Source organism: Theropithecus gelada, chromosome 3, assembly GCF_003255815.1.
Source record: "Theropithecus gelada isolate Dixy chromosome 3, Tgel_1.0, whole genome shotgun sequence".
Taxonomy (NCBI): Eukaryota; Metazoa; Chordata; class Mammalia; order Primates; family Cercopithecidae; genus Theropithecus; species Theropithecus gelada.
This window is the reverse complement of record NC_037670.1, coordinates 132,165,306-132,190,942: the sequence shown is the minus strand read 5'-3', so window position 1 is coordinate 132,190,942 and position 25,637 is coordinate 132,165,306. Positions and strand designations below refer to the sequence as shown.

Below are 25,637 nucleotides of genomic sequence, written 5' to 3'. Positions count from 1 at the left end.
ATAATTAACTGCAGTCACTGTGCTATACAACAGATCACAACAATTCATTCATCTTATAACTGAAGATTCATACACCCAACCTCTGGAAACCACCACTTTATTCTCTGTTTTTATGAATTCAACCTTTGTTTTGTTTTTGTTTTAATGTATTGGTTTGTTTTTATTTTGTTCTGCTTTTTTGAGACCAGGTCTCAGTCTGTCACCCAGGCTGGAGTGCAGTGGCATAATCTCAGCTTACTGCAACCTCCATCTCCTGGGCTCAAGCCGTCCTCCCACCTCAGCCTCCTGAGTAGGGATGACAGGCATGTGCCACCACGCCCAGCTAATTTTTTAAATGTTTTATAGAGATGGGATCTCAAACTGGACCAGCCCAGGCTGGTCTTAAACTCCTGTGCTCAAGCAATCCACCCGCCTTGGCCTCCCAAAGTGCTGGGATTACAGGTGTGAGCCACCACACCTGGCCTGTACTGTTATTTTTAAATAGAAACCACATCACTTCATTTGTTACAGCAAATAATAAATGAGACATAATAATTCAAAAGGGCCCCAAAAAGCTTTCTCTTCCCACAAAATAACAGATTATTAAAATAAGCACCTCTACCACCCGAGCCTTTGGTCAATTTTTTCCTTTGATCCCTGTTCTCTCACCCACATCAGCATGCTGCTTCCAAAATGGAACTTTGCCTTCAACTGTTATACGAGCTAAGATGCTGGTCCATCAACTTGCCTTCATAATATAATGGAGGTCCCTAACTTAGCTGAGGCACCTGGACAAGAATTTGATTTCAACTTCATTCTAAGGCCCATGACTGGTTTCTTTAAAAAGCTGCAGGTGAATGAGGTAGAAAGGACAGAGACATGAGATGGAAACTAGAGAAGGATGAAGAGGATGACTCCCACGCACTATAGGACCACAGGCCTCTCAAGGCTGAAAACTCAAAGAGCAGTGTGACACCCACACAGCTGCAGAGAGCACATGCCTTCAGCTTCTCCTGTAACATGGGCCATGGGGCAAAAATCTGGATGGCAAATGTCACCATGATGAAGGCATCAGGGACCAGGGAAGGCATGAGGACAGGCAGACAGAAGCAACGACGGCCGTGTTCAAGGACAATGTGATGGATACAATGGCAGCATTGGTGCCACAGTGAAAGATGAGGTGGTCTAACAGCGTGAAGACTGACACAGCACAGATGGTGTCAGTGCTGACAGACTGTCAGGGTCTTCGACACTAGCAAACAGCCATAGACAAAAGTAATGAAGACTACAGGCTCTTCAAGTCAGCCCACCGGACATGCCCACTCTACTTCCACCTTTCACCTCTATTCAAGATCAAATAAAACATATGCAGTCAGTGAAGAAGCCAGGCCAGTCCCACAAGGCCAGTAGGAGACCAGAAACCCTTTGTCCATGTAACACCAGATAACCACAAAAACATAGACACCATGCAGCTGATGGATCACCACACTCAACTCAAATACCCCAGTCCAATATTGGTATTTCTGAGCATAGATGTTTTTCTGCAGTTCTTTCAGGTCCACTTAGTTATCAAGGAAGGGCTCTCACTCACATAAGGCCTTCTGCCACTTGGCCTCCTTAGTGTTAGTTACAGGTTGGCATGATTTCTTTATGCACTATCTACTGTCCTATTAATGGAGAGTAGATAGCAGATAAAGAGTATTAGGCTATTTATAAGGTCAGTAGACTATCACCCAGACTATCTAGTGGATTGAGGATATTTATTTTCTTTTTTTTTTTGCTATTATAAATATTGCATATTTATATATTCTAGAAATATTCATTAACACGAGTCAATGTTTGTTAAGAATACATACTAGTGGAATTGCCAGGTCTTAGAAGATATATATCTTCAATTTGACAAGACAGTGACACGCTGCTATCAGAAATGACTGCCCCAATTTACAACTCACAACGATAGTATAAGGGTTCCTATTGCTCCACAGCCTCTGTGACACTTGGTATTTTCAGGCATTTCATTTTTACCATCTGATAAACAAAAGCAGATTTACTGTAAAGCAAATGAGGTTTAGGCTTCAGGACCTTTCATTTGCATGGGCCCCTTCAAAGGCCCTGTAGTTAATTTTATATGGGAAATTTTGTAATCTTTTTCTTAAAACAAGATCCACAAATTGCATAATCTTCATGCTCTACTGAAGCTAGTTACAGCCCTGCTAATGATGGATTTGAAATGTATATGGTTGTACTTACTTTTCCCTGATTACTAGTGAACTTGAACATATTTTCATATGTTAATTGGCACTTCAAGTTTTCTGTGAATTTTGCCTTTTGTTTATTGATTTGTAGGAGTTCTTGATATCTTCTGGATATTAATCTTTTTTAAGACTTAACTGGGCAAATACCTTGTTCAGTGTAGAGCTTGTCTTCACTTTTGTTGTAGTGTCTTCCATGTTTTAATTTTAATAAAGTTGAATTTATTAATCGTTTCCTTTATGATATGCACATTTATGTGACTTGTTGAAGAAATACTTTTATTCCAGGGTTATAACAGCATACTTTTTCTTCTAAAAGTTTAAAATTTTACCTTTTCTATTTAGGCCTTTGGTCAATTGAAAAAATGTGTGTGCAATTGCTGCGAAATAGAGATCTAATTTTTTTTCATTCCACATGGATAGCCATTTGTCTCAGCACCATTTATTGAATAAATGGTCCATCTTTTCTCTAATGCCGTGTAATCTCTATTATATACCAAGTTTCAATACATGTTTCTAGGCCTTCTGTCCTGTTCCATTGGTATGTTTATTTCCCAAAGCATGAACATGTAACTGCCATAGTTACTATAGCTTGATAATAAGTCTTTATATCTGCAAAATAAGTTTCCCCATTTTTTCTTCTTCAAAGTTGTCAACAAATGTTGCATGTTCTCACTAATAGGTGGGAGCCAAAAACGTGGATCTCATGGAGAAAGAAAGTAGAATGATGGCTACCCACAGGCTGGGAAAAGTAGCAGGGAGGGGGGATGGAGAGCTGTTGATTAATGAGTACGAATGTACAGTTAGATAGAAGCAGTAAGTTCTAGTGCTTGATAACACGGTAGGGTGGCTATAGTTAACAATAAATTATTGTATAGTTCAAAATAGCTAGAAGAGAAAATTTGGAATGTTCCCAACACAGAAATGATAAATGTTTGAGGTGATAGATATCATTATTACCCTGATTTGATCATCACACATTGTATGCATATACCAAAATGTCACATATACCCCATCAATATGTACAACTATTATGCATCAATTTCAAAAGTTGTCTTGACTTTTCTTGGCCCTTTGTGCTTCCATACAAGTTTTAGGACAAGTTTGTCCAGTTCTATGAAAAAAAAAAAAAAGAAAAGTTTTTTCATTGTAATAGCATTTATGTAATATATTAATTTGAAGAAAACATCTATATGATATTGAACTTTCACATTTATGAAGATTTATGGCTTTATATTTTTCTTGGGTTTTGTTTTTGTCCTTTACAATGTTTTGTAATTCTCTCTATAAAGTTCATCATTATGTATCTTTAGATAAGATTTACTCCAGCCAGGCACAGTGGCTTGTGCCTGTAATCCCAGCACTTTGGGAGGTCAAGGTAGCAGGATAGCTTGAGGCCAGGAGTTGGAGACCAGCCTAGACAACATAGAAAGAACCCATCTCTATAAAATAAAATTAAAATTAAAAAATTTACTCCTGTAATCCCAGCACTTTGGGAGGTCGAGGCGGGCAGATCACGAGGTCAAGAGCTCGAGACCAGCCTGACCAACATGGTGAAATCCTGTCTCTACTAAAAATACAAAAATTAGCCGGGTGTGGTGGTGCGCACCTGTAATCCCAGCTACTCAGGAGGCTGAGGCAGGATAATCGCTTGAACCTGGGAGGCAGAGGTTGCAGCGAGCTGAGATAGCACCACTGCACCCCAGCCTGGGCGACAGAGTGAGATTCCATCTCAAAACAAATAAATAAATAAAATTAGCCAGGTGTGGTGGCATGTGCCTGTAGTCCAAGCTACTTGGGAGGCTGAGGCAGGAGGATCATTGAGCCCAGGAGTTCAAGGTTTCAGGGAGCTATGATTGAGCCACTATATTCCAGCCTCAGTGACAGAGCCAGACCTTGTCTCTTAAAAATAAAAAAAAAAAGAATTTATTTCTACTTATCTTTGTAGTTTTTGTTGCTATTACCAATGATATCTTTCTTTTTATTACATTTATCACATGGTTATTATTAGTATATAGGAAGGCTATATACTATATAATATATATATAATATAATAATTTACCTTTGTTCAGCTTGTATCCATCAATCTTGCAAAACTCTCTTATTTGTTGTAAAATTAATCATTTTTATGCTGATCAATAATTCTGAGTCTCTACCTTTAAGTGCAATATTTTCCAGTTCTTTCATCAGCCAAACCTAAATACAAAATTTAATCAGTGTATAGTGGTTCTGAATAAATGTGCTGTACCTCTGTTAAAATAATAAAAAGCAGTATTATACAGTAGTTAAAGACATGACAAAGTTAGGCTTTCTGGATTCTAGCTGGCTTCAATAAAAGCCAATAAAAATAAAAACTTGAGATTTCACCACAAATGAAATCTCAATCTATTCATTTGTAAAGTAGGAACAAAATACTAAGCTATCTATGGTTGTTATGAGGATTAAATGGGATAAACCCAATAAAATACATTGCAAAGTTCCTAGCCCATAGTAAACACTAATTACAGTTAGCTAATATTGATAAAAGCATGATAAGTGGCACCACAGCTCATTCAATTATGCAGTTAGCACAGGTGTGAGCCAGATTTGAAAACACAAGTTAGATTAATTTCTAACAAACGCTAGTGACCTGTCCACATTCTTTTGGAATTGTCTTATATCAAACATATTTCATTGCTTGAGCTGTCATTGAACCACTATTTATTGAGTCATCGTTCTGTGTTAGATTCATTCTAGGTACTGCGCATACAGTAGTGAATTCACCAAAGTCCTTGCATGCGTGGGGCTTTTATTCTAATGAGAAAGCCAAACATTAGCCAAGTAAATAATTGTGTATTTTAAAATTATGATGCTATGTTTTAAAAAGTACATGCAAATTAACCAAGGGACTGAAAAAATGCTCTGAGAGAATACCACAAGAGGGGCTAATTAAGATTAGGAAGTCAAAGTGGTTCTCTTTGAGAAAGTGATGTTGAAGCTAAGCAATAGTCAAACTGAGAGGGAGAGAGAAGCGCATTTAAGCAGAGGAAATGATGTCTGCAAAGAGTGGGCAAATTTGCGACTACAAGAGGCCACCATGGTGGGAGTGGAGAAAACAAAAGTAAGAGCAAGGTCGGATGAGGTTGGAGAGTTGTGCAGGGGGAGATCATGCAAAGACTTTGGAAGCCTGTTTTCCTCCATATAATCATCAGCCCCACAAAGAGGACTAGTGTGAAAAGATCATTCTGATTAATGAGTGGTAAAGAGATAGGGAGGGCTGCGAGAGGAAGCAAGAAATGCAGCAAAAGGTAAGAATTAAGATGAAGAAAAGTGATGGCTTTGGGATGTATTTTGGAGGCATACTCAATAGGGCTTAAGGATGGAATGGCTGCGGGTGGGGAGAAGGTCTGCAAGAGGAAGTGTCAGAGATGGTTCCCGGGTCTCTGATGTGAGTAAAGGGGAATATTCTTTACTGAAATGGGGAAGACTAGAGATGGAGCACATTTGGGAGGAAAGATCAAGAGGTCTTAATCTCAGTATGTGTTGTGTTTGAGATGCCTACGAGGCATCCAAGCAAAGATGTGGAGTAGGCAGTTAAATATGTGGACCTAGAGGGCTGGGGTTAGAAATCTGAATGTTGCTGGGAGCCATGGACTCTTATTTAGGGTAAGAGGGTAGCAAGAGAGGAGAAGGAAATTCAGAACAGAATCTTAGGAAATGCCAAAGAAAGAGTTAGAGGAGAAATTGGCAAAAAGGATGAGGTGAAAAACAAGTGTGTTAAAACATTTTTTTAGCATTTTAAGAAAAGAAGATTTTAGCCTAGCATGATGGCTGAGGCCTGTAATTCCGGCTACTCAGGAGATTAAAGCAGGAGAATCACTTCAGGCCATGAGTTTGAGACCAGCCTGGGCAACACAGCAATACTCATCTCTAAAATGAATTAATTAGTTAAATAATTTTTTAAATAAGAAGAGGAGTTCATGAAAGAGTAGTCAGCAGGGCCAAATGCTTTTAAGTAAGATGAGAGTTGGAAGTATTCATTGTGTTTAGCAACATAGGGTGTATTGCTCTTAGGAAGAGCTGTAGTGGGGGCAGAAATTGGAATGCAAATATGGCCTGTGGCTGGGAGTTGGGTGAGTGTTCCTAATGAGGGCCTTTATCCTACCAGGAGTTAACCTATACACCACACTTTTGTAGCCCATGACAGATTGCATGGAGTCATCCAGAAAAGAACACCACCACTAAGCTCTCATCGAAACAGGTTGGTAAAATGTCAAGGAGATAACCCTTGAGAAGATTCTTTTTTTTTTTTTTTTTTTTTTTAAGTCCACGTGTGCATCACTGTGCAAATCTCTGCAAACCAATGAAATTACATACACACAAGTGCAATGGGTGGTTTAATCTCACAAGGAACTTGAGGAAGCAATTTTCATCATCACTTCTGCTGATCAAAGTCTCAAAGGTCAAGACCACATTGCAGTCTTTTCATTGTTGTAAAAGTTAATGAAAGTTAATTATTAAAGCTGACAGAAAGGTAACTTGTCCTCTGTCTTACATAACCTATATATAGACATCCCTATGCATATGGATGCACGCAGAGCCTGTAGACCTGAGTGGATGGACACTGCCTCTTAGAACTAGAACTTCATCTTGAAAATATATCACTGTTGCTGAAGCTCCTCACTGAGTAGGTGTCAGGTAGGAACCAAATTTATGATTGTTATATTCAAACTGGTTTTCTGTTCCTTGAGAATGGTATTTTTTCTGATCGAGCCTATGTAGGAGTTATTATTATGTTCTTGAGTTTATTCCATGTGTGTGAATATTTTGAATGAATCCACTAATAAGCTATGCATGTATGTCTGGAGCGCTAGCAATGTGGAATAAATATTTAAGTAGACTTTAATTTAACAAGTAAATGGTTGTAAGCATCATTAAGTTTTAAACAGTCTTTTCAAAGATATTAGTGTTCTTGTTTTAATTATTCAGATAATTCCTTTAATTCTCCACTCAAATCTGACTTTATAGATAGATTATCTGCTCTGAAGGTTGGAGAAAAAAAAAAGCAAGCTTTAAGGAAATAGTTTCTCCAGGAGACAGAATCACCTACTAGAAAGGATTCAGAAAGGCCATCTGGTCCCAGCCAGGCATAGGAGCATGTACCTATAGTCCTAGCTACTCAAGAGGCTAAGGCAGGAGAATAGCTTAGCCCAAGAGTTCGAGGTCAGCGTAGGCAACATGGCAACACCTTGTCTCTTAAAAAAAAAAAAAAAAAAAAAAAAAAAAGGGTGGGGGGACATCTGTTCTAGAAGTGAGAAATTTATCTAGATATCCTAGAAAGTCCAAGACTAAGGGAAACAGGGACAGAAGAAAAGGCAATGAGAGTAAGGATAGAGAATGGAAAGAGAAGAGAGATGGGGAGAAAATGGTTACTGGAAAGTAGTAGAGTGCCCTATGCCACAAGTAGTATAATATAATATAATATACTTAGTAATATATGGGTACTTATCCCATACATTACTAACTCTACCAAGGTAAAATCTATTTTATTCTTTAAAATGTCAGGAAAAGATTATACAACTTTCTTTATATATACAAGCGAGGAACAATTTATCAAATTATTGGACTAAATAATTCTCTTTTCTGAAGAAAGTCATTTGGAAAAATTGTGGCATGAAATTTTACTGCATAAACATCATTCCTTTTTTTCTTTTTCTGAGACGGATTCTCACTCTGTCGCCCAGGCTGGAGTGCAGTGGCACAATCTCTGCTCACTGCAACCTCCGCCTCCCAGGTTCAAGTAATTCTCCTGCCTCAGCCTCCCAAGTAGCTGATACTACAGGCACACTCCACTGTGCCTGGCTGAATTTTTTTTTTTTTTGTATTTTTAGTAGAGACAGGGTTTCGCCATGTTGGCCAGGCTGATCTCGAACTCCTGACCTCAGGTGATCCGCCCACCTCAGTCTCCCAAAGTGCTGGGATTACAGGCACGTGCCACCCCGTCTGACCAAGGATTATTCCTAATGAAAAATTAGGAAGCAACTAATTTGATTTCAGAAACAAGTAAAATGTGGTAACACAATACATACTTTGCCTTCTCCCTCTGGATAAGGGAATAAGTAAGTATATAAAGAAATGAACAAATGTTTAATACCTCCTAAACAGCTCATATTAGACTAAGAAACAAAATCGTTCAGAAAATGAGAATGAACATTTTTCAATTACAAGAATAAATATGTAATAACACATTCTAGCTCTTCTCTACAATAAAGGTCTTTGATTCTCCAAGGAGAAACAAAGAGCCTCCTCTAGCCTCTGTGACACTTTGTTGAGAAGCAAGGGGGAGAATAAAGCAAGTCACCTCAAGGAGATTGGGCCCCAGGCCACCAGGCTCATGTTTTGTGTTGTGGATATTGAGTATAGGAGTGTGAGGCTTTCGTGCTCAAAAGCAAGGACCTTGAAGGTGCCTCACCTTGTTCTTTTGCCTTGTCTCTCTTGGGGATAGGGGCTATGCCCCCTGACATTCAATATGTAGCAGAGAAGAACATGTAGTGGAGACAGTCAGTTATTCACAAGATGTGGCTTCTCATCCTGGCTCTGGAAAGTTGAGAAAGTCATTTATCTTCTCTCATCTCAATTTCTTCAACTGTAAATTAGCGATAATACAGCCTATCTTCTCTGCCTCCATCACACAGTAACACTCAAGGAAGAAAAGTGAAAGTGCTCAGAAAATATCAACGCCTTATAGAAATGGCCAGGGATTCTCTTTTGCCTTCTGTGAGCCTCCTGGGTGTGAAACCCCTTGCTGTGGTGCATCCCAGCATTTCTCTAATGGTTTAGCCTATGGGCCAACAAAGCCTTCTGTTTCAGTGTTTGGAATTCTCACTATCCTTTGACATGATTTGCTTACTCCCCACTGCTTTGTCATCACCCTTGCCAAACCTATCTGTTCTTTAAAGTCTAACCCAAGACTCAGAGTTCCTTCACAAAACCTTTCCTAACTCCAACCCACATTTACATCCCTTCTTCCAATTTATTATCTGCACCAATTATTGTGGGCACGTCTCCTGTATATGTGAACTTTGGTGTTTAGGACTACATCATTTATATATCTTTTGCTAATAGTTCAGTTTATTTCAACAAACTTTCTTGTATACTTACTGTGTCATAGGACCTATGCAAAAGGGGAAAAAATGGTTAAGATTTGGGCCTTGCCCTTGAAAAACTCAGTCTTAAAGGGAAGAGAAACATAAACAAATAATGACCATACTGTATGACATGGAATAGACACATATACAAGGTACTTACAAGAACGAAATGATTAACTCTATCCAGGGATTCCATGAAGGCTTTACATCATTTTCTTATCTTCTACAACTGTGTTGGGAACTGAGTTCCTGACAAATAATAGGCTAATACATGTTTGTTGAAGGAATGAAGAAATGAATCAATGGTCAGCTGAGTTGTTTTGTTTTGTTTTTAGAGACAGGGTCTCTTTATATTGGCCAGGCTGGTCTTGAACTCCTGGCCTCAAGCAGTCTTTCCACCTCAGCCTCCCAACGTGCCAAGATTACAGGCATGAGCCACTGCACCCAGCTGTGCTGAGTATTTTTAAGAATGAATTGGAATCTACCAGGTATTAGAGAAGAAGAACACAAAGGACGTCATGTGTACAAAGACACGGAACTGTTAAATATTATAGTGTATTAGGAACCTGCTGCAATTGTTAAGGAGGAGTGAAGAAGCTTGTGAGATAGACCAGAGCCAAAACATGAAGGGCCTTGTATGCCATTCTAGGAAGCTCAGATAGATAGATTATTTTAAAACTATGTTAAAACAAACTGGGATAAAAATTGAAAACTGCTACTTCTAAAGATAAGCTCAGAGTAAACATAAAGTCATAGAAAAGTTGGCAGCACTAGCATTTTCCAACAGGTTCCAGCTGACTTTTGTCATGTGAACCAGTTGTAAATTCAGTCTAAACAGTCAATATTAAACTCACTCCTGAGACTGCTACCTATGAACATAAAGCTAAGAAGTCTCCCTTTGTATACCCTGCTTTCAGTTTTGAGAACAGTCCTAGAAGGAAAATAATGGTCTCCTTTTGCTATTAGAAAATTGAAGGCTTGGACCAGGTGCTCATACCTATAATCCCAGCCTTTTGGGAGGCCAAGGCAGGCAGATCACTTGAGGCCAGGAATTCGAGACCAGCCTGGCCAACATGGCAAAACTCCATCTCTACTAAAAATACAAAAAATTATCTGGGTGTGGTAACGGGTGCCTGTAGTCCCAGCTGCTCGGGAGGCTGAAGCTGGAGAATCACTTGAACTCGGGAGGCGGAGGTTGTAGTGAGCCGAAACCGCGCCACTGCACTCCAGCCTCCAGCCTGGGTTACAGAGCAAGACTCTGTCTCAAAGAAAAAAAAAAAGAGAAAGAAAGAGAAGAAAAGAAAATTGATGGCTTGAATCACTGGCTCATAGCAAACATAGTTAAGATATGGCAAGGCAAGGATTTGAAACCTGGTCTGTTTAGTTACCAAAGTCTGACTCTTTTCGGTTGTACCTCCCAATTAAATTAGGTTTGACTTCCTTCTTCAGCATCTTGGGCAATGTAGTAATAGAATTGATGAAAAATAATAGTAACAATTATTGCTCACTTCAGCCTCTGACCCCTCCTGAGCTCTCTTAACCAACCTCAGTGCTGAGACCCCTTCCCTCCAATCACCACTCTGGCCCTCTCCCATTCTGATGCCATCATCTCCGTGTTTCCATCCAGCCTTGTACTAACCAGAATGTGGAGCTTCTTGTGCACTTGATTTCTGATTCCTCTGGCTGCTGATGGAGATCCCTCTGAAGGTGTTCACTGGAGCAATTATTCTGCTTGTTCTCCCGTCTCTCACCCGTTCCCCCAAGTACAGTTATCAGGACACTGCTGTATTTCCCATTGTCCAAGGACTAATTCATGCAACAAGGCTGGCTTACCTCTGGTTTTGCACTGACTGGCTCAGAGATATTTTGAGATCCCTGAGGTGAGTCGTGTTTTCAGCAGATTTCAGGCACAGTATGGGATTTTCAGTGATGTCTCCATGAAGGCCTTCCTCAGCTTGAACAGCTAGGGAGGGGTGATGCTACTAGGAGCTGCCTTGTCCAAGAGTGGAGGCATCTAATGTGACTGCGGAGGGGCTGGGAAGTGTTCTGCACCCTTGCTTGTCTGCTGATTTCAAATGACCACTAATTAAAGGCAAATCCTAGCACTGCTCATCAGCATCTTGGTTCAAATTAGCTGTTTCCCAGCAAAAGGACAGACCTCTGAAAGACTAAAACCCAGAATAGATAAACACTGAGTGAAAAGGTCAGGGTCTTAAGACACTTCTCAGCAGAGTAGGGCAGGCAGAGTGGAGGTTCTTGTAACTGGAGGCCAGGCTGCAGGTTGGAAATGGGTAGAACTTGGAGGGGTGGGGAGGTATATACATGACAATCCCTAGAAACATCAAAAAGTTGTTAATACATGGGAATAGTTAAACTAAGAAACTGAACTTCAGAAATTAATCCCAGTATTAAATTTCTGCTCAAAAAGAAAAAAAAAAAAGAAGCAGAGAACAACAATATGTATGACTAAGCCACAGCACCAAGATATGTAGGTATATGAATGTCTACGTGTGTGTCTATGTGTGATATATATATATAAAATAAAGGCCAAAAAAATAAATAAAAAGCAAATCATAGGGAAGCAAATAAACGTGGAAATATATACGAATAAGGCTTGGGATTCTACAGTTAGTAAGAGGAAGGGACCCTGAGAATGAATTTCAATCCCCAAATCCACTGACACCCTAAGGACCCAGAGATCCATGAAGATAGAACATGAAAAGGCTTACATTAATATGGGCGTAATATTTGAAATTGGAATTGTGATTCTAGGAACCAGAAAAAAGTGTTTTCCAAGAATTTCTGGCAAAAACATAACTTGTTCGGGTGAAAAAGAAGTTAAAAAAAAATCTCTTTTGAATTCCTAATTAAAGATGAGCCAAGATCGCGTCACTGCACTCCAGCCTGGGCAACAGAGCAAGACTCTGTCTCAAAAAAAAAAAAAAAAGATCATGCTCAAGAATCTCAGAAACGATGACATGGAGAATGTCATTAATTTATGACTATCTGGAACATCTCTTCAGCAGAGGCACCATTGGTTCAGAGGCCCACATAGTATGTTACACATGGAGGCATACCTTTTGGAAGCAGGGATGGGTGCAAGGGGAAAACAGAAAGGTTGGAATGTGGCCCTCAAGATTTCTCTCTAAAGTCTGGAAAGATTTCTCTTTTTTTTTTTTTTTTTTTTTGAGATGGAGTCTTGCTCTGTCGTCCAGGCTGGAGTGCAGGGGCATGATCTCAGCTCACTGCAACCTCAGCCTCCCGGGTTCGAGCAATTCTCCTGTATCAGCCTCCTGAGTAGCTGGGATTACAGGTGCCTGCCACCACGCCTGGCTAATTTTTGTATTTTTAGTAGAGACAAGGTTTCATTGTATTGGCCAGGCTGGTCTTGAATCCCTGACCTCAAGTGATCCTCCCGCCTCAGCCTCCCAAAGTGCTGAGATTACAGGCGTGAGCCACCACGCCTGGCCAGAAAGATTTCTTAAGCTCCCCTGATTCCTGCCCTGAGCAGTCCTCTTGCAGGCAGTGCTTGGGTGTGAGGAGGAGGCTTTTACTGGCAGGACAGCCAGAGTTCAGACTCTTGATCCAGCTGGAGGTATAAGAAAGCCCACTAAAGAGACAGCCATAGCCATCCTCAGAGAAGGAAGCTGATTAGAAATGAAGTTGTATTTCTCACATCACTGTCATCTGCAAAAAAAAATTAAAATAAAAAATAAAAAAATACAACAGCCAAAAGAATATAAGTACCTTCAAGATCTTTTTTAGGGAAGATAACTAATAAATTTCTGTGAACTCCTTGAGGAAAGCATGAGTAAAGCAAGCAAAGAAGAATCTTTTTTTTTTTTTTCTGTCCCCTATAGCAGCATCTGACAGAAGTACAAATACACAGCGCTGAAGTCTTCTTCATCCTAAGGTTTGTTCCTTCAAAGGGTTAAGGCTGTTCTTATAAGATATTCCACATACGCTTTGTGAGAAATCCAAGATGTCAGAAGTGAATGACCATGGATTAGATCTTATTTATTAATGCTCCAACCATGTTGTTGGCAATCAGCGAAAAAAAAAAAAAAAAAAAAAAAAAAAGACAAAAATCCATGTTCTGCACAGCAATGCACAAGTCACCTCCACTTCGTGAGCAAGTTCTTCTGACAATGGGAAGTACTATCTAGTTAGTGGGATTTGACCCCTGAAGTGTGGGTGGAGAGATGGAAGAGGGAATGGAAACAAAAGAGAAAACAAGCACTTGGGAGTGGCAGGGGAGGAGAGGCCCAGAAAGAATAGCAAAGGAGGATCTAAATGTCATAACTGAGGCCCTGGTGGTGCACCTGTTAGCTACTTGGGAGGCTGAGGCTGAAGGATTGCTTAAGCCCAGGAGTTTGAGGCCAGTCTGGGCAACATATGAAAGATCCTTGCCTCTACTGAAATATTTTAAAAATTAGCAGGGCATAGTGGCCCACACCTGAGGTCCCAGCTACTCAGGAGACAGGAGGACTGCTTGAGTCTAGGCGTTAAGAGGCCATAGTGAGCTGTGATTACACCACTGCACTCTACCCCAAGTGACAGTGAGATCCTGTCTCTAATAATAATAATAATAATAAGGGAGTCATAACTGAGCTCAAAGGAACTCAAATGCTGGAGGTCAAGCCAGAGATTTGGGGCAGAAGCAGTACATTGTGGTCAGAAATGAGCACAGAGGACTTTAGAGGAAACTAGAAAATGGGGTGGGAGAGAAAAATGGGTGATCAAAGAGAGGTCAAGTGGGGCCAGCAGTAGAGGCCAGCATCTGATTCCTGGTTGAAACTTGAGCTCTGCAAACATACTGAAAATCCCTTAAGGTATATGAGGGCACGGTGTAACAATATACTATCTAGTGTGAGATAATTCAATTAATCACAGTGATTGAAGTTGAGGAACAAAACTTGGGCATTATGAGTAGTAATACAGAACAAGATTAGAGGGAAAAATGCTAGCAGTTAGTTGCAATGTTCTTCAATGATGTTCATATCAAACAATAGAGAAGCTGTATGACATAGAAAAGATAGCAAAGAAGTCTGAAAATGCAGGTACTGTTTCTGCCATTTTATAAGCTGTATGTCCCAAGAAAAAGTATTTCCATTTTAGTGTGGGTTTGGGGTGTGTGTGATCACTTTATCATTTGTAAGAATAAAATAATAATAACAAAATAATAAGAGTAACTGCCTCAAAGAATTGTGAAGGCTAACTTGGTAATGTGCATTTAAACATGTTGTAAAATTGATCTTTTAAGCATAATAGAAACAGGATTGAGATAAGAATAAAAAACTTAAACATCTTGTGTAGAAAATGCTAATAATTAAAATAATAGCTACCATGTAGTAAATGCCTATAGTGTGTTATATGTAAGCTAGATGCTTCGGAAACCTTATTTACTCTTTACAATCACCTGAAACTTGAATATCTTTATCCCCATTATATAGGGAAGACTCAGAGAGGTTAAGGAACTTGCCCAGGATCATTCCTTTAAAAAGATCTTATTACTCACAAATGAAGTAACCAAATAATATTTAGTTTGTTTCATAGTTTTCTTAACTATAAATTGTAAAACTCTAACTCCTAGAAACAATAAGGAAATAACTGAAATAGGCAATACCTTTGAATTTCACAATTTTTTAAAATTTTACAAGGTAAAAAAATCAAATTTTAAGATTCTGATGGGTAAATTGGAACAGCCTGGACTGGAGTTAGAGGCAATAAATAAACTTTAAATCTAATCTGTCCCAGCACTTCAATGCCTTAACTTTGGAAATATTTCTGGGGAAAAAAAGTTGATAAAGTATCTTGCCTTGTAAGTAAAAAATTGACTAAATGATTCATAAACTGAGTCGATTTTGTTACTTTTTGGCAAATTAAAAAATAAAACAAAAGCTTCTTGTTTACTTACCTAAAAGAGCCATGTCCAGCTCACTGGAATAAAATATCGCTGTCGCAAAACACAATCTAGGTCCCTTAATCCTGCCTTTTTTGATCTTAAAAGGTGGTAACATTCAGTTCGGAGCTCACTCATCTGTAAATTGCATCACATTATCTCTGAGTTATTTAAGAAGCAAGCTCTGTTTGGTTTCAGGCATTTTTAACCTGCTAAAGGCAAGAAGAAGTGTTCACCACATAGTTCGAAAGGTCTTCAACTTGCCACAGCCAACAGAAAAATCAAAATGATTGAACCCTTTGGGAATCAGTATATTGTGGCCAGGCCGGTGTATTCTACAAATGCTTTTGAGGAAAATCATAAAAAGAGAGACAGACATCATAAGACATTTCTGGATCATCTCAGAGTGTGTTTTAGGTAAGATCTTTTTTAAGGTATAGGCATTAGGAATATATTTTTGAAGCACTTTCACCTACATTTTCTAACTTTCCAACTCTCCTTTCTGGCTCTAATCCACAGCCTACAGTCCTTTCCTCTTTGGTTTCCAAACCTCCTACTCCCTGCTAGAGTTGGAAAGGTAGTGTTTAAAATGAAGCCCATCTTGGCTTATCAACACAGTCTTTCCAAATCAGACAACAAACAGATGGGAACAGAGGAAAATGCTCATTTGAAATATTACATGATTCAAGCTGAGGATGACAAATAGATCTATTATGGTTAAAGAAAAGCAAGCATTTTTAAAAATTCTTTGTTGGTGACCAGAGGGCAGCTGATTATGGGTAAAGAATGTTACTGGGAGTGAAATTACTAGTTTAATCTTTAGCAAATTACCATCTTTACCAATTTCCCACCGACAGTTAGGTACTAAACTTAAAATTCGATATTAATTGACTGACCTGTGGCTTTCCATGTTTTCAGCTGTTCCCCACAAAAGGCCAAGAGAATTGTCCTCTCTTTGTTCCCCATAGCATCTTGGTTGCCAGCATATCGGCTTAAGGAATGGTTGCTCAGTGATATTGTTTCTGGTATCAGCACAGGGATTGTGTCCGTACTACAAGGTACATTTTTTAAATGTATAATTTATATACCATAAAATTCATCCTTTGAATGTGTACAGCTCAGGGGCTTTTCATACATTCACTAGGTTGTGCATCTGTCACCACTATCCAATTCTGGAACATTTTCACCACCAACAACCCCTAAAAATCACTTACCCATTAACTTCACATCCCCCTCTACCCTTTCTTTATGGATTTGCCTATTCTGGATATTTCATGTGAAAGAAATAATACCATACATGGCACTTTGTGTCTAGTTTCTTTCACTCACTGTAATGTTTTCAAGGTTGATCCATATTGTAGCATGTATTGGTACTCCATTCCATTTTGTGGACAAATAAGTATTCTATTGTATGGACATATCACAATTTTTTAATCTACTCATTGGTTGATGAACATTTCAGTTGTTTCCACTTGGGGGCTATTATGAGTTATGAGTAATGCTATTTTGGACATTTGTGTACAAATTTTTGTGTGAACATGCTTCAATTTTCTTGGGTATGTCACTAGGAGTGTAATTGCTGGATCATATGGTAACTCTACATTTAATCATTTGTGGAATTGCTAACTTATTTTCTAAAGTAGCTATGCCATTTTACCTTTCCACTAGCAGTGTATGAGGGTTCAAATTTCTCCATATCATCAGCACTTGTTATTGTCCATCTTTTTTCTTTTAGCTATCCCAGTAAGTATGAAGTGGCATCTCATTGTGGTTTTCATTTGCATTTCTCTAATGACTAACAATATTGAATATTTTTTCAAGTGTTTATTGGCAATTTGTATATCTTTTGAAAAAGGTCTATTCAAATTTTTTACCCATTTTTAAATTGGGTTATTTGTCTTTTTGTTGTGGAGTTGCAAGTGTTGTTTCTATATTCTGGATACCAGACCCTTGTCAGATACACAATTTGCAAATAACTTTTTCATTCTGTGAATTATTTGTTAACTTTCTTGATAGTATCCTTTGAAGTACACATTTTTAAATAGTGATTAAGTCCAATGTATCTGTTTTTTCACTGGTTGCTTATGCCAGGGGTCCCCAATCCCCGGGCCACAGACCGGTTCAGGTCCGTAGCCCGTTAGGAACCAGGTCACACAGCAGGAGGTGAGTGGCACATGAGCAAGTGAAGCTTCAACTGTATTTACAGCCGCTCCTCATTGCTCTCATTACCTCCTGAGCTCTACCTCCTGTTAGATCAGCAGCAACATCATATTCTCACAGGAGTGCAAACCCTATTGTGAACTGTGCATGCAAGGGATCTAGGTTGCATGCTCCTTATGAGAATCTAATGCCTGATGATCTGTCACAGTCTCCCATCACCCCCAGATAGGACCATCTAGTTGCAGGAAAACAAGCTCAGGGCTCCCACTGATTCTACATTATGGTGAATTGTATAATTATTTCATTATATATTACAATGTAATAATAATAGAAATAAAGTGCACAAAAAATGTAATACACTTGAGTCATCCCAAAACCATCTCCCCTTCCCTAGTCAGTGGAAAAATTATCTTCCATAAAACCAGTCCCTGGTGCCAAAAAGTTGGGGACCGCTGGCTTATGCCATAGATGTCATTTCTAAGAAACCATTGATGAATCCAAGGTCATAAAGATTTATACCTATGCTTTCTTCTAAGAGTTTTATAGTTTTAGTTCTTACATTTATATCTTTAATATATTTTGAATTAATGAGGTAACTTATTTTTAGGGTCCAATCCTAAATACCCTAAGAACCAAATGAGAAAGTCTTTGATTCCTCTTGTACAAAATAAGGACTCTGCTGCTTGTGTGTTTACAGGTTTAGCATTTGCTCTGCTGGTCACCATCCCCCCAGGCTATGGGTTGTATGCAGCCTTTTTCTCAACCATAATCTACCTTTTCTTTGGCACTTCCAAACACATATCTGCGGGTAAGTCAGTTACTGAGCTGATTAATGCTCACATTGTTTTTTCTTTATGAATTTTATTAGCCATACATTGTATCAATTCCAAATTGCACATAATCCAGGAGAAGAGTCATGTTCTCTTGTGAAAATCAGGACCAGGGATTGAGAAGGAGGGCAGGGTCACAGATGGCAGTCATTTTATTTATTTATTTATTTTATTTTTTGAGATGGAGTTTTGCTCTTATTGCCCAGGTCCTTGGAGTGTGATGGTGTGATCTCACTCACTGCAACCTCTCCCTCCCAGGTTCAAGCGATTCTCCTGCCTCAGCCTCTCGAGTAGCTGGGAATACAGGTGTGCGCCACCACGCCCGGCTAATTTTTTGTATTTTTAGTAGAGACGGGGTTTCTCCATGTTGGTCAGGCTGGTCTTGAACTCCCAACCTCAGATGATCCACCCGCCTCGGCCTCCCAAAGTGCTGGGATTACAGGCGTGAGCCATCACACCTGGCATCGCCAGTCATTTTATATGCTCTTATTCTGTGGTTGAAAGACAATATGCTTTAGGGAGACATATACTGACCAAGATTCACCCACTGTTAATTAGGTCCGTTTCCGATTCTGAGTATGATGGTGGGAGCAGCAACTGTAAGATTAGCTCAAAATTTCCCTGGAAATACAGGATCGTCCAACAACTCAACGAGTAATTCTTCATCACTAGATGACTACAAGGTGATGGTGGCGGCATCAGTCACAGTGCTTTCTGGAGTAATCCAGGTGAGCACCCTCTCATGTAACTTGCCCACCTCAATCTGTTTGCCTTGACTGGTACACATCTCTCTGTTTTTCCTCGCCACTGCCACTCCTCCCCGTATTCCCTTTAGTTTATGTCTCTCCCTCGTGGCCCATAAGAAATACTGTAAGAAGGGTCAGTCATCACAACCAGAGGGAGAAGAGTGGGTCAACAGTATAAAAATGAATGAATATGGGTCTAGACAGAAGGAAGAAGGGGAATGGAGAGGCACGAACAGTGACAAGTGAAATGCTTCAACATATATCTGGGAATTGATAGACTCAAGAAACAGCATATCGGGAATTGATAGAGTCAAGAAACAACCGTATGCAAGAAATCGTCATACTGGTGGCTTTAGAATTTTTTTCTTTAAATCTTCAGCAACTGTATTCTAGTTGGAAGGGATGGGGGCTTTGAACTGCTCATGTCAATTTTAGGGAAAACTGAAAAGGATTATGGTAGAGTCTCACTCCCAGGCCATATGCTGACACCCCTACTGAATAGTGAAAATGTCGTGGACTTTTTGAGATGTTGCCTAAGTTTATGGATAATGATATTATTGGTTAAGACCATTTCTTAAAGAAAGAAAAAGTCAGTTTCTACAAGGACATAAGCATGTGTCTTATTGACAATTTGGTTAGTTATTTCTAATACGTTTCTGAACCTAGTATAGAAATGGAACCCAGCTGGGCTTTGGGCAGCCACAGCTCTGGCTGCAGTTTGGAGACATGAGCAGAAAGACAGGTCAAGCATCCAAGGGAAGGAGAATCCACCCAATTTACCTTATTGCAAAACAATGATGCTTTAGGGGGGAATTAACCATCTTTTTCCCCCAGCTAGAACCAGTTACCTCTGATGTCCAATATGCAGTTATGTATTTCTTAAGCGAATTGAGCAACTTTGAGGAAATATCAGTAGACACTCACTAATGCATGCTCCAGCAGCTAGAAAGTATAACTTAAGGCCGGGCGCGGTGGCTCAAGCCTGTAATCCCAGCACTTTGGGAGGCCGAGACGGGCGGATCACGAGGTCAGGAGATCGAGACCATCCTGGCTAACATGGTGAAACCCCGTCTCTACTAAAAAAAAAAAAAAAATACAAAAAACTAGCCGGGCGAGGTGGTGAGCGCCTGTAGTCCCAGCTACTCGGGAGGCTGAGGCAGGAGAATGGCGTGAACCCGGGAGGCGGAGCTTGCAGTGAGCTGAGATCCGGCCACTGCACTCCAGCCTAGGTGACAGAGCGAGACTCTGTCTCAAAAGAAAAAAAAAAAAAAAAGAAAAAAGAAAGTATAACTTAAAATTACATCAGCAAATTTATGAGGGCTGATGCTAGGTAAGATTCTGCTAGAAAAGGCCTATGAGTCTTCCTATGACACTTAAAAATAAGGGTGGACGAATAAGCCTGATTCTTCTTGGGGGCAAACTAGACTTATATCCTATGTGAATACCATGTAACGTTCCACCTGAAGGATGGGGTGGAAGGGAAGGAGAGGAAGGAGCCTGGATGGGAGGTGTCCCTGGAGGCAGGGACATTTGCTTCCTCAAGGCATATACATACAGGTTGAGCCTTTACATTTTGTGTAATATTATTTCAGTTGCGGATCCTTGAGTTTGCTGAGGCGTACTCCTAATCTATGCTGACAAAGGTTTTTGTTCTCTTTCCAGTTGGCTCTGGGGATTCTGCGGATTGGATTTGTAGTGATATACCTATCTGAGTCCCTCATCAGTGGCTTCACTACTGCTGCTGCTGTTCATGTTTTGGTTTCCCAACTCAAATTCATTTTTCAGCTGACAGTCCCATCACAGGAGGATCCATGTTCAATTTTCAAAGTAAGTATTTCTTTCACTTAAAAAATACTGAAATACATGAAACTCACTGCTGTATTCTTAGAGAGCTTTCCTTTAATGCCTTTGCCATGGGGTTTACCTACAGGTTGTAAAATGTATTCATATTTAAAAAAAAAAAAAAAAAGTAAATCCAGGAGTGATGGCTCATACCTGTAATCCCAGCACTTTGGGAGCCTGAGGCAGGAGGATCCCTTGAGCCCTGGAGTTCAAGACCAGCCTATGCAACAAAGTGAAACCTCACCTTTACAAACAATAAAATAATTACCTGGGCATGGTGGTACACATCTGTAGTCCCACCTTTTTGGGAGACTGAGGCAGAGGATCGCTTGAGCCCGAGAGTTAGAGGCAGCAGTGAGCTGTGATGGCGCCACTGCACTCCAGCCTGGGCAACAGAGCAAGACACAGTTTCAAAAAAAAAAGAAAAAGAAAAAAAAGAAAAGGTAGCAAGAGAGCAATACTGAAAGTCAACCATATCTACCATACAGCTAATGTGAACAACAAAATTAAGTAACACTTACATTTGACTTAAGTATTTTCCAAAAGGAAAATATATATATATTTATATTTATATTTATTTATATATATAAAATATTTTATATTTATATATTTTATATATATTTACACACACACACACATATATATGTTTTTAAAGCTTTACCATTTTGTCCCAACTTTTAAAATGTTTCTAAAAATCTTATTTTGAAAGAAATTTGCTAATTGAGTTACGAGTTTTCCTATTTCTTGAAAAGCAGGTCTCATTCTTTTAGAATTGAAGTTCTTGGGTCCTTTTTGCATCCTATTTAGAAAACAAAAGACAATTTACCAATATGTAGATAAGGCAGCAGTTCTCCCTTCCTCCAAAGGATGCAAAATAGAACAGATAGTGTTCTTAGTTTTACAACTTGGGACAAAATGGTAAAGCTTTTAATAACATAGATTTTGTTTTTTGGAAATATACTTGAGTCAAATATAAGAGAAGTGTTACTTAATTTTTTTTGTTAACGTTAGCTTGATGGTAGATGTGTTTGATTTTTAACAACTCCCAACAGTTTTTGGGAGTTGAGATAGAACTTGCTCCAAATTGGAACCAACACTCTGTCACTTCCATCCAGAGGTATTCCAGAAGTGGAGTGTTCTAGAAGCAATTTGGGATCCAGTTTTGGCCCACTTGAGCTTTTTGGGGTACGTGGATATGGAACCCAACTAGTTTCAAGAAGTAAGACCATGCATAGTGCACAGTTAGCCAGAAAACTATTTTCCAAAAGTGACATAGAGAGTCAGCTAAGAAATGTGAGGGGATCTAAACCCCCAAAAAGGGCCAGGAATTGAGCATACTAAGCAAAACTATCAAAGATCAGAAGTTATTCCCTGGACAGAGTAGTGATGGCTGTGAAATAAAAAATGATGACCAAAGAGACCTAATAATGGCAGGAGACCAGTGGTAAAAACGTGAAAAGTATCCAACAAAATTTGACACTAGCCAAAGAGATTCCCAGCAAAAATGCCAGAAGCATTCTTAAACTAGTGTGCCGCCTACACTATGCTAATTTACTCTTCTCATATTTCCATCTCTACTCTCTACAATTTCACATTCACAATTAAACAGGAACAGAACAGGAAATCGCTATCAGTCTCTATCAGTCTTTTTGCTTCCATGTTTATTTTTATTCGTTTGGAGATGTGTTGTATCCAAATTATGCATTAATATAGGGCTTTGGTGGTTTTTGTTTTTCTAATTGTAGGTACTATACTCTGTATTCTCACAAATAGAGAAGACTAATATTGCAGACCTGGTGACAGCTCTGATTGTCCTTTTGGTTGTATCCATTTTTAAAGAAATAAATCAGCGCTTCAAAGACAAACTTCCAGTGCCTATTCCAATCGAATTCATTGTGGTAATTGATCATTTTCAGACTTTGTCATAGTTACTCTACTGTTTTTATGTTGTAAATCCTTCACCATCTGTAGTTCAAGAGGTTTTAGTGGGGCAGGTCATCTCTGCAGTTTCTGGGTATAATGTTTCGCACGGTTTTCTTCTCATTCAGAATTTAATAACTTCCTCTTATGATTTTGAGTTAATTTTTTTCCATGTGAGACAAGGAGAGTGCAGAGAGCACGACCTTTGACAAAATGTCGTGGTAGAGCCATTTGAATTAAAGCTGTGGTTCTCAATCCTGGCGGCATGTTAGAATTGCCTCCGAATTTCTTAAAAAGTAACAAAGCCTGGGCTGGAGTTCTTATTTAACAGGTACAGAAGTGGGTTTTGGCAATTTATTTTTTTCAAAGCAAAACTCTTACTTGCATCTCACATTTCTAACCTGGGCCATTTGCAACTTTGCAGACCGTGATCGCAACAGGTGTATCCTATGGCTTTGACTTTCAGACAAGGTTTAACGTGTCTGTGGTTGGGAAAATGAATCCTGGGTAAGTGTGTCTTCCATGATGGCATCACCATGCATGAAGCAGAGAGTTAGCAGTAGTGACAGGCGAGGTAGAATCCGAACTGCAGGTCACCCTGCAGGTAACTCTCATCAGAATCCTCCCTGCACCCTGCATCCCTAACGAAGGCTCACTGCTTTCCTTCTAGGAAGGAGCTACAAAGAAAAGCAGGGTCTGCAGTTCCTTTTTTTTCAGCCTCCCCACAATGAATGCAGTTCTTAATACCAGAAAGTTTCTACTTGTGGAAGAACTCACAAACAAGACAAGCAGGGACACAGACCAGCAGAAACTCACTTGAAAGTAAACGTTAGCAAACTAGTGAAAGTATACAAATAGGCAAAGTAAGGCTAGATGTGGTGGCTCATGCCTGAAATCCCAGCAATTTGAGAGGCCTAGGTGAGAGGATCACTTGAGCCCAGGAGTTCAAGACCAGTCTGGGCAACACAGTAAGACCCCCATCTCTTGTTTTTTGTTTTTTAAAAATATATATATATATATATATATATAATACAATAAAGAAAAATAGGCAAAGTAAATGGCTTCTCCTTATAAAGAAACACCAAGTGAAATCAGATTTCCTTGTCCATAAATTACTATAAACAATATGTAATGCTTTGTTTGAAGTTACTGAAGCCAAGTTCTGAAAGTTCAAAAGAGACACTGAAGGAACACAGGCATGCCACGTGAGCAGTCCAGATAGGAACACTCTGTCCTTTCTCGCGATCAGATTCAAAACAAGGGTAGGGCAACTTTTCCCACTGCAAAAGGATGAGAAGCCCAGTTTGTACAAAAATTTTAAAATGTACTTCATTACATTTCGTGGATTGAGAAGGAAGATCATTTTGTGCTGTTTCTTCTAACCATAGCATCAGTTTCTTCCAACTTACCAATGAAAGGTTTTCCTGTTTTATTTTTTAAAAAAAGACTTCTCTCCCTCTCTATGCTTAACAAGTATTTGAGAATTCCAGAAATCAACATTTATATGTATTTTTTTTTTTTTTACTTTAAAACAGCCAAATTCTTTTAAAGGCAAATATATGTATTTTTTATTTTTTTAAAGAAAAAAAAAATTATTACCAGATCTTCATGTCTTACACTTCATGAATCTCAAACGTCACTTTTAATTTTTAAAGTTTTAAAGTGGAAATTAGGCTGAAACTGAAAGACTATTTCTAGGGTTTCCTTCTATTCTGCCACTTTCAAGTGATTTCACTTAACTTAAACGTCTTGGGAGACATAAACCAAATAGAATAAATAAATAAATAAATGTAAAATCAAACAGGATCTTGTCAGAAGGGTTTGGAAAATAAAAGATAAACTTAAGATCACTGAGTTACACCTTAAACACCTCAACAACAGTCTTATTTAGTGAGTATATTTTCAATGTCAGTGTACCTCTCTCCACAGTGTGTGGGGTATGGGAACGGGTAACCATTACATTCAACAGAGAGGCAGTGTAACCTAGTAGGTAAGCTCAAGTGTTCTAGAGATAGAGTGCCTGAGATTTGATTCTGACTCACTTTTTGAGCTTTAGCACATTACCAAAAACTCTGTGCCTCAATGTCCTTGGCTGTAGAAATGAGGCTAAAAATACTAGCTATCAAGTAGGATTCTTTTAAGAGTTAAGTGAGTTAATACATGTAACATATTTAAGTGCCTGACTTACAATAAATGTTCAAATTACACTACTATTGATACTAGTTTAACACCTAAATTAGGTAGCAAGCGCTTGAGCTTTTTATGTTCCATTTTTTTTTTTCTGGGTGATAATTGAGTAGGTATTTTAGGTTTTTGTTGATTGCAAATAGAATATAACTGGAAGGTAGTGATTATTAATTATTGCTAACCTGCTGTTCATGAGTATGCCACCTTAGAAGTTATTTTGCAAAGTCTCATACACTAAATACAAATAATTTGGCTGAAGAAAAGTGCTCATTGAAACAGTAAAAGAAACATAAGGGGTATATTCAGATTCCAGAGGGATCCTGTAATAATAGCTAACAGGTACTTTGTGTTTTACAGTGTGTAAATAGTATTTGCATTTATTATTTGACCCTCCCACTAAACTGTGAAGAAAAGAGAACAAGGCTGGGAACCATGGCTTACGCCTGTAATCCTAGCACTTTGGGAGGCCAAGGCAGGTGGATCACTTGAGGATAGGAGTTCGAAACCATCCTGGCCAACATGGTGAAACCCCATCTCTACTAAAAATACAAAAATTAGCCGGGCATGGTGGCGGGTGCCTGTAGTCCCAGCTACTTGGGAGGCTGAGGCGGGGGGGTCTCTTGAGCCTAGAAGGTGGAGGTTGCAGTGAGCTGTGCACTCCAGCCTAGGAAACAGGAGACCCCCATCTCAAA

At 39.2% G+C, this 25,637-nt stretch overlaps 1 protein-coding gene and 1 pseudogene across 1 annotated transcript in view; one reads left to right on the top strand and one right to left on the bottom strand.

Annotated features, from left to right (window-relative positions):
* Positions 1-754: 754 nt before the first annotated feature.
* On the bottom strand, positions 755-9,554 carry LOC112621670 (annotated as a pseudogene).
* The window catches only part of SLC26A3 (solute carrier family 26 member 3), a 38,396-nt gene continuing 19,548 nt past the window's right edge, over positions 6,790-25,637 (top strand). Inside the window, exons 1-8 of the mRNA XM_025379748.1 lie at positions 6,790-6,908; positions 15,459-15,677; positions 16,179-16,318; positions 18,118-18,228; positions 18,809-18,978; positions 20,659-20,823; positions 22,584-22,736; positions 23,183-23,265. Coding sequence (XP_025235533.1) covers positions 15,547-15,677; positions 16,179-16,318; positions 18,118-18,228; positions 18,809-18,978; positions 20,659-20,823; positions 22,584-22,736; positions 23,183-23,265 — 953 coding nt within the window. The 5' untranslated portion in view covers positions 6,790-6,908; positions 15,459-15,546. The remainder of the gene's footprint in view (positions 6,909-15,458; positions 15,678-16,178; positions 16,319-18,117; positions 18,229-18,808; positions 18,979-20,658; positions 20,824-22,583; positions 22,737-23,182; positions 23,266-25,637) is intronic.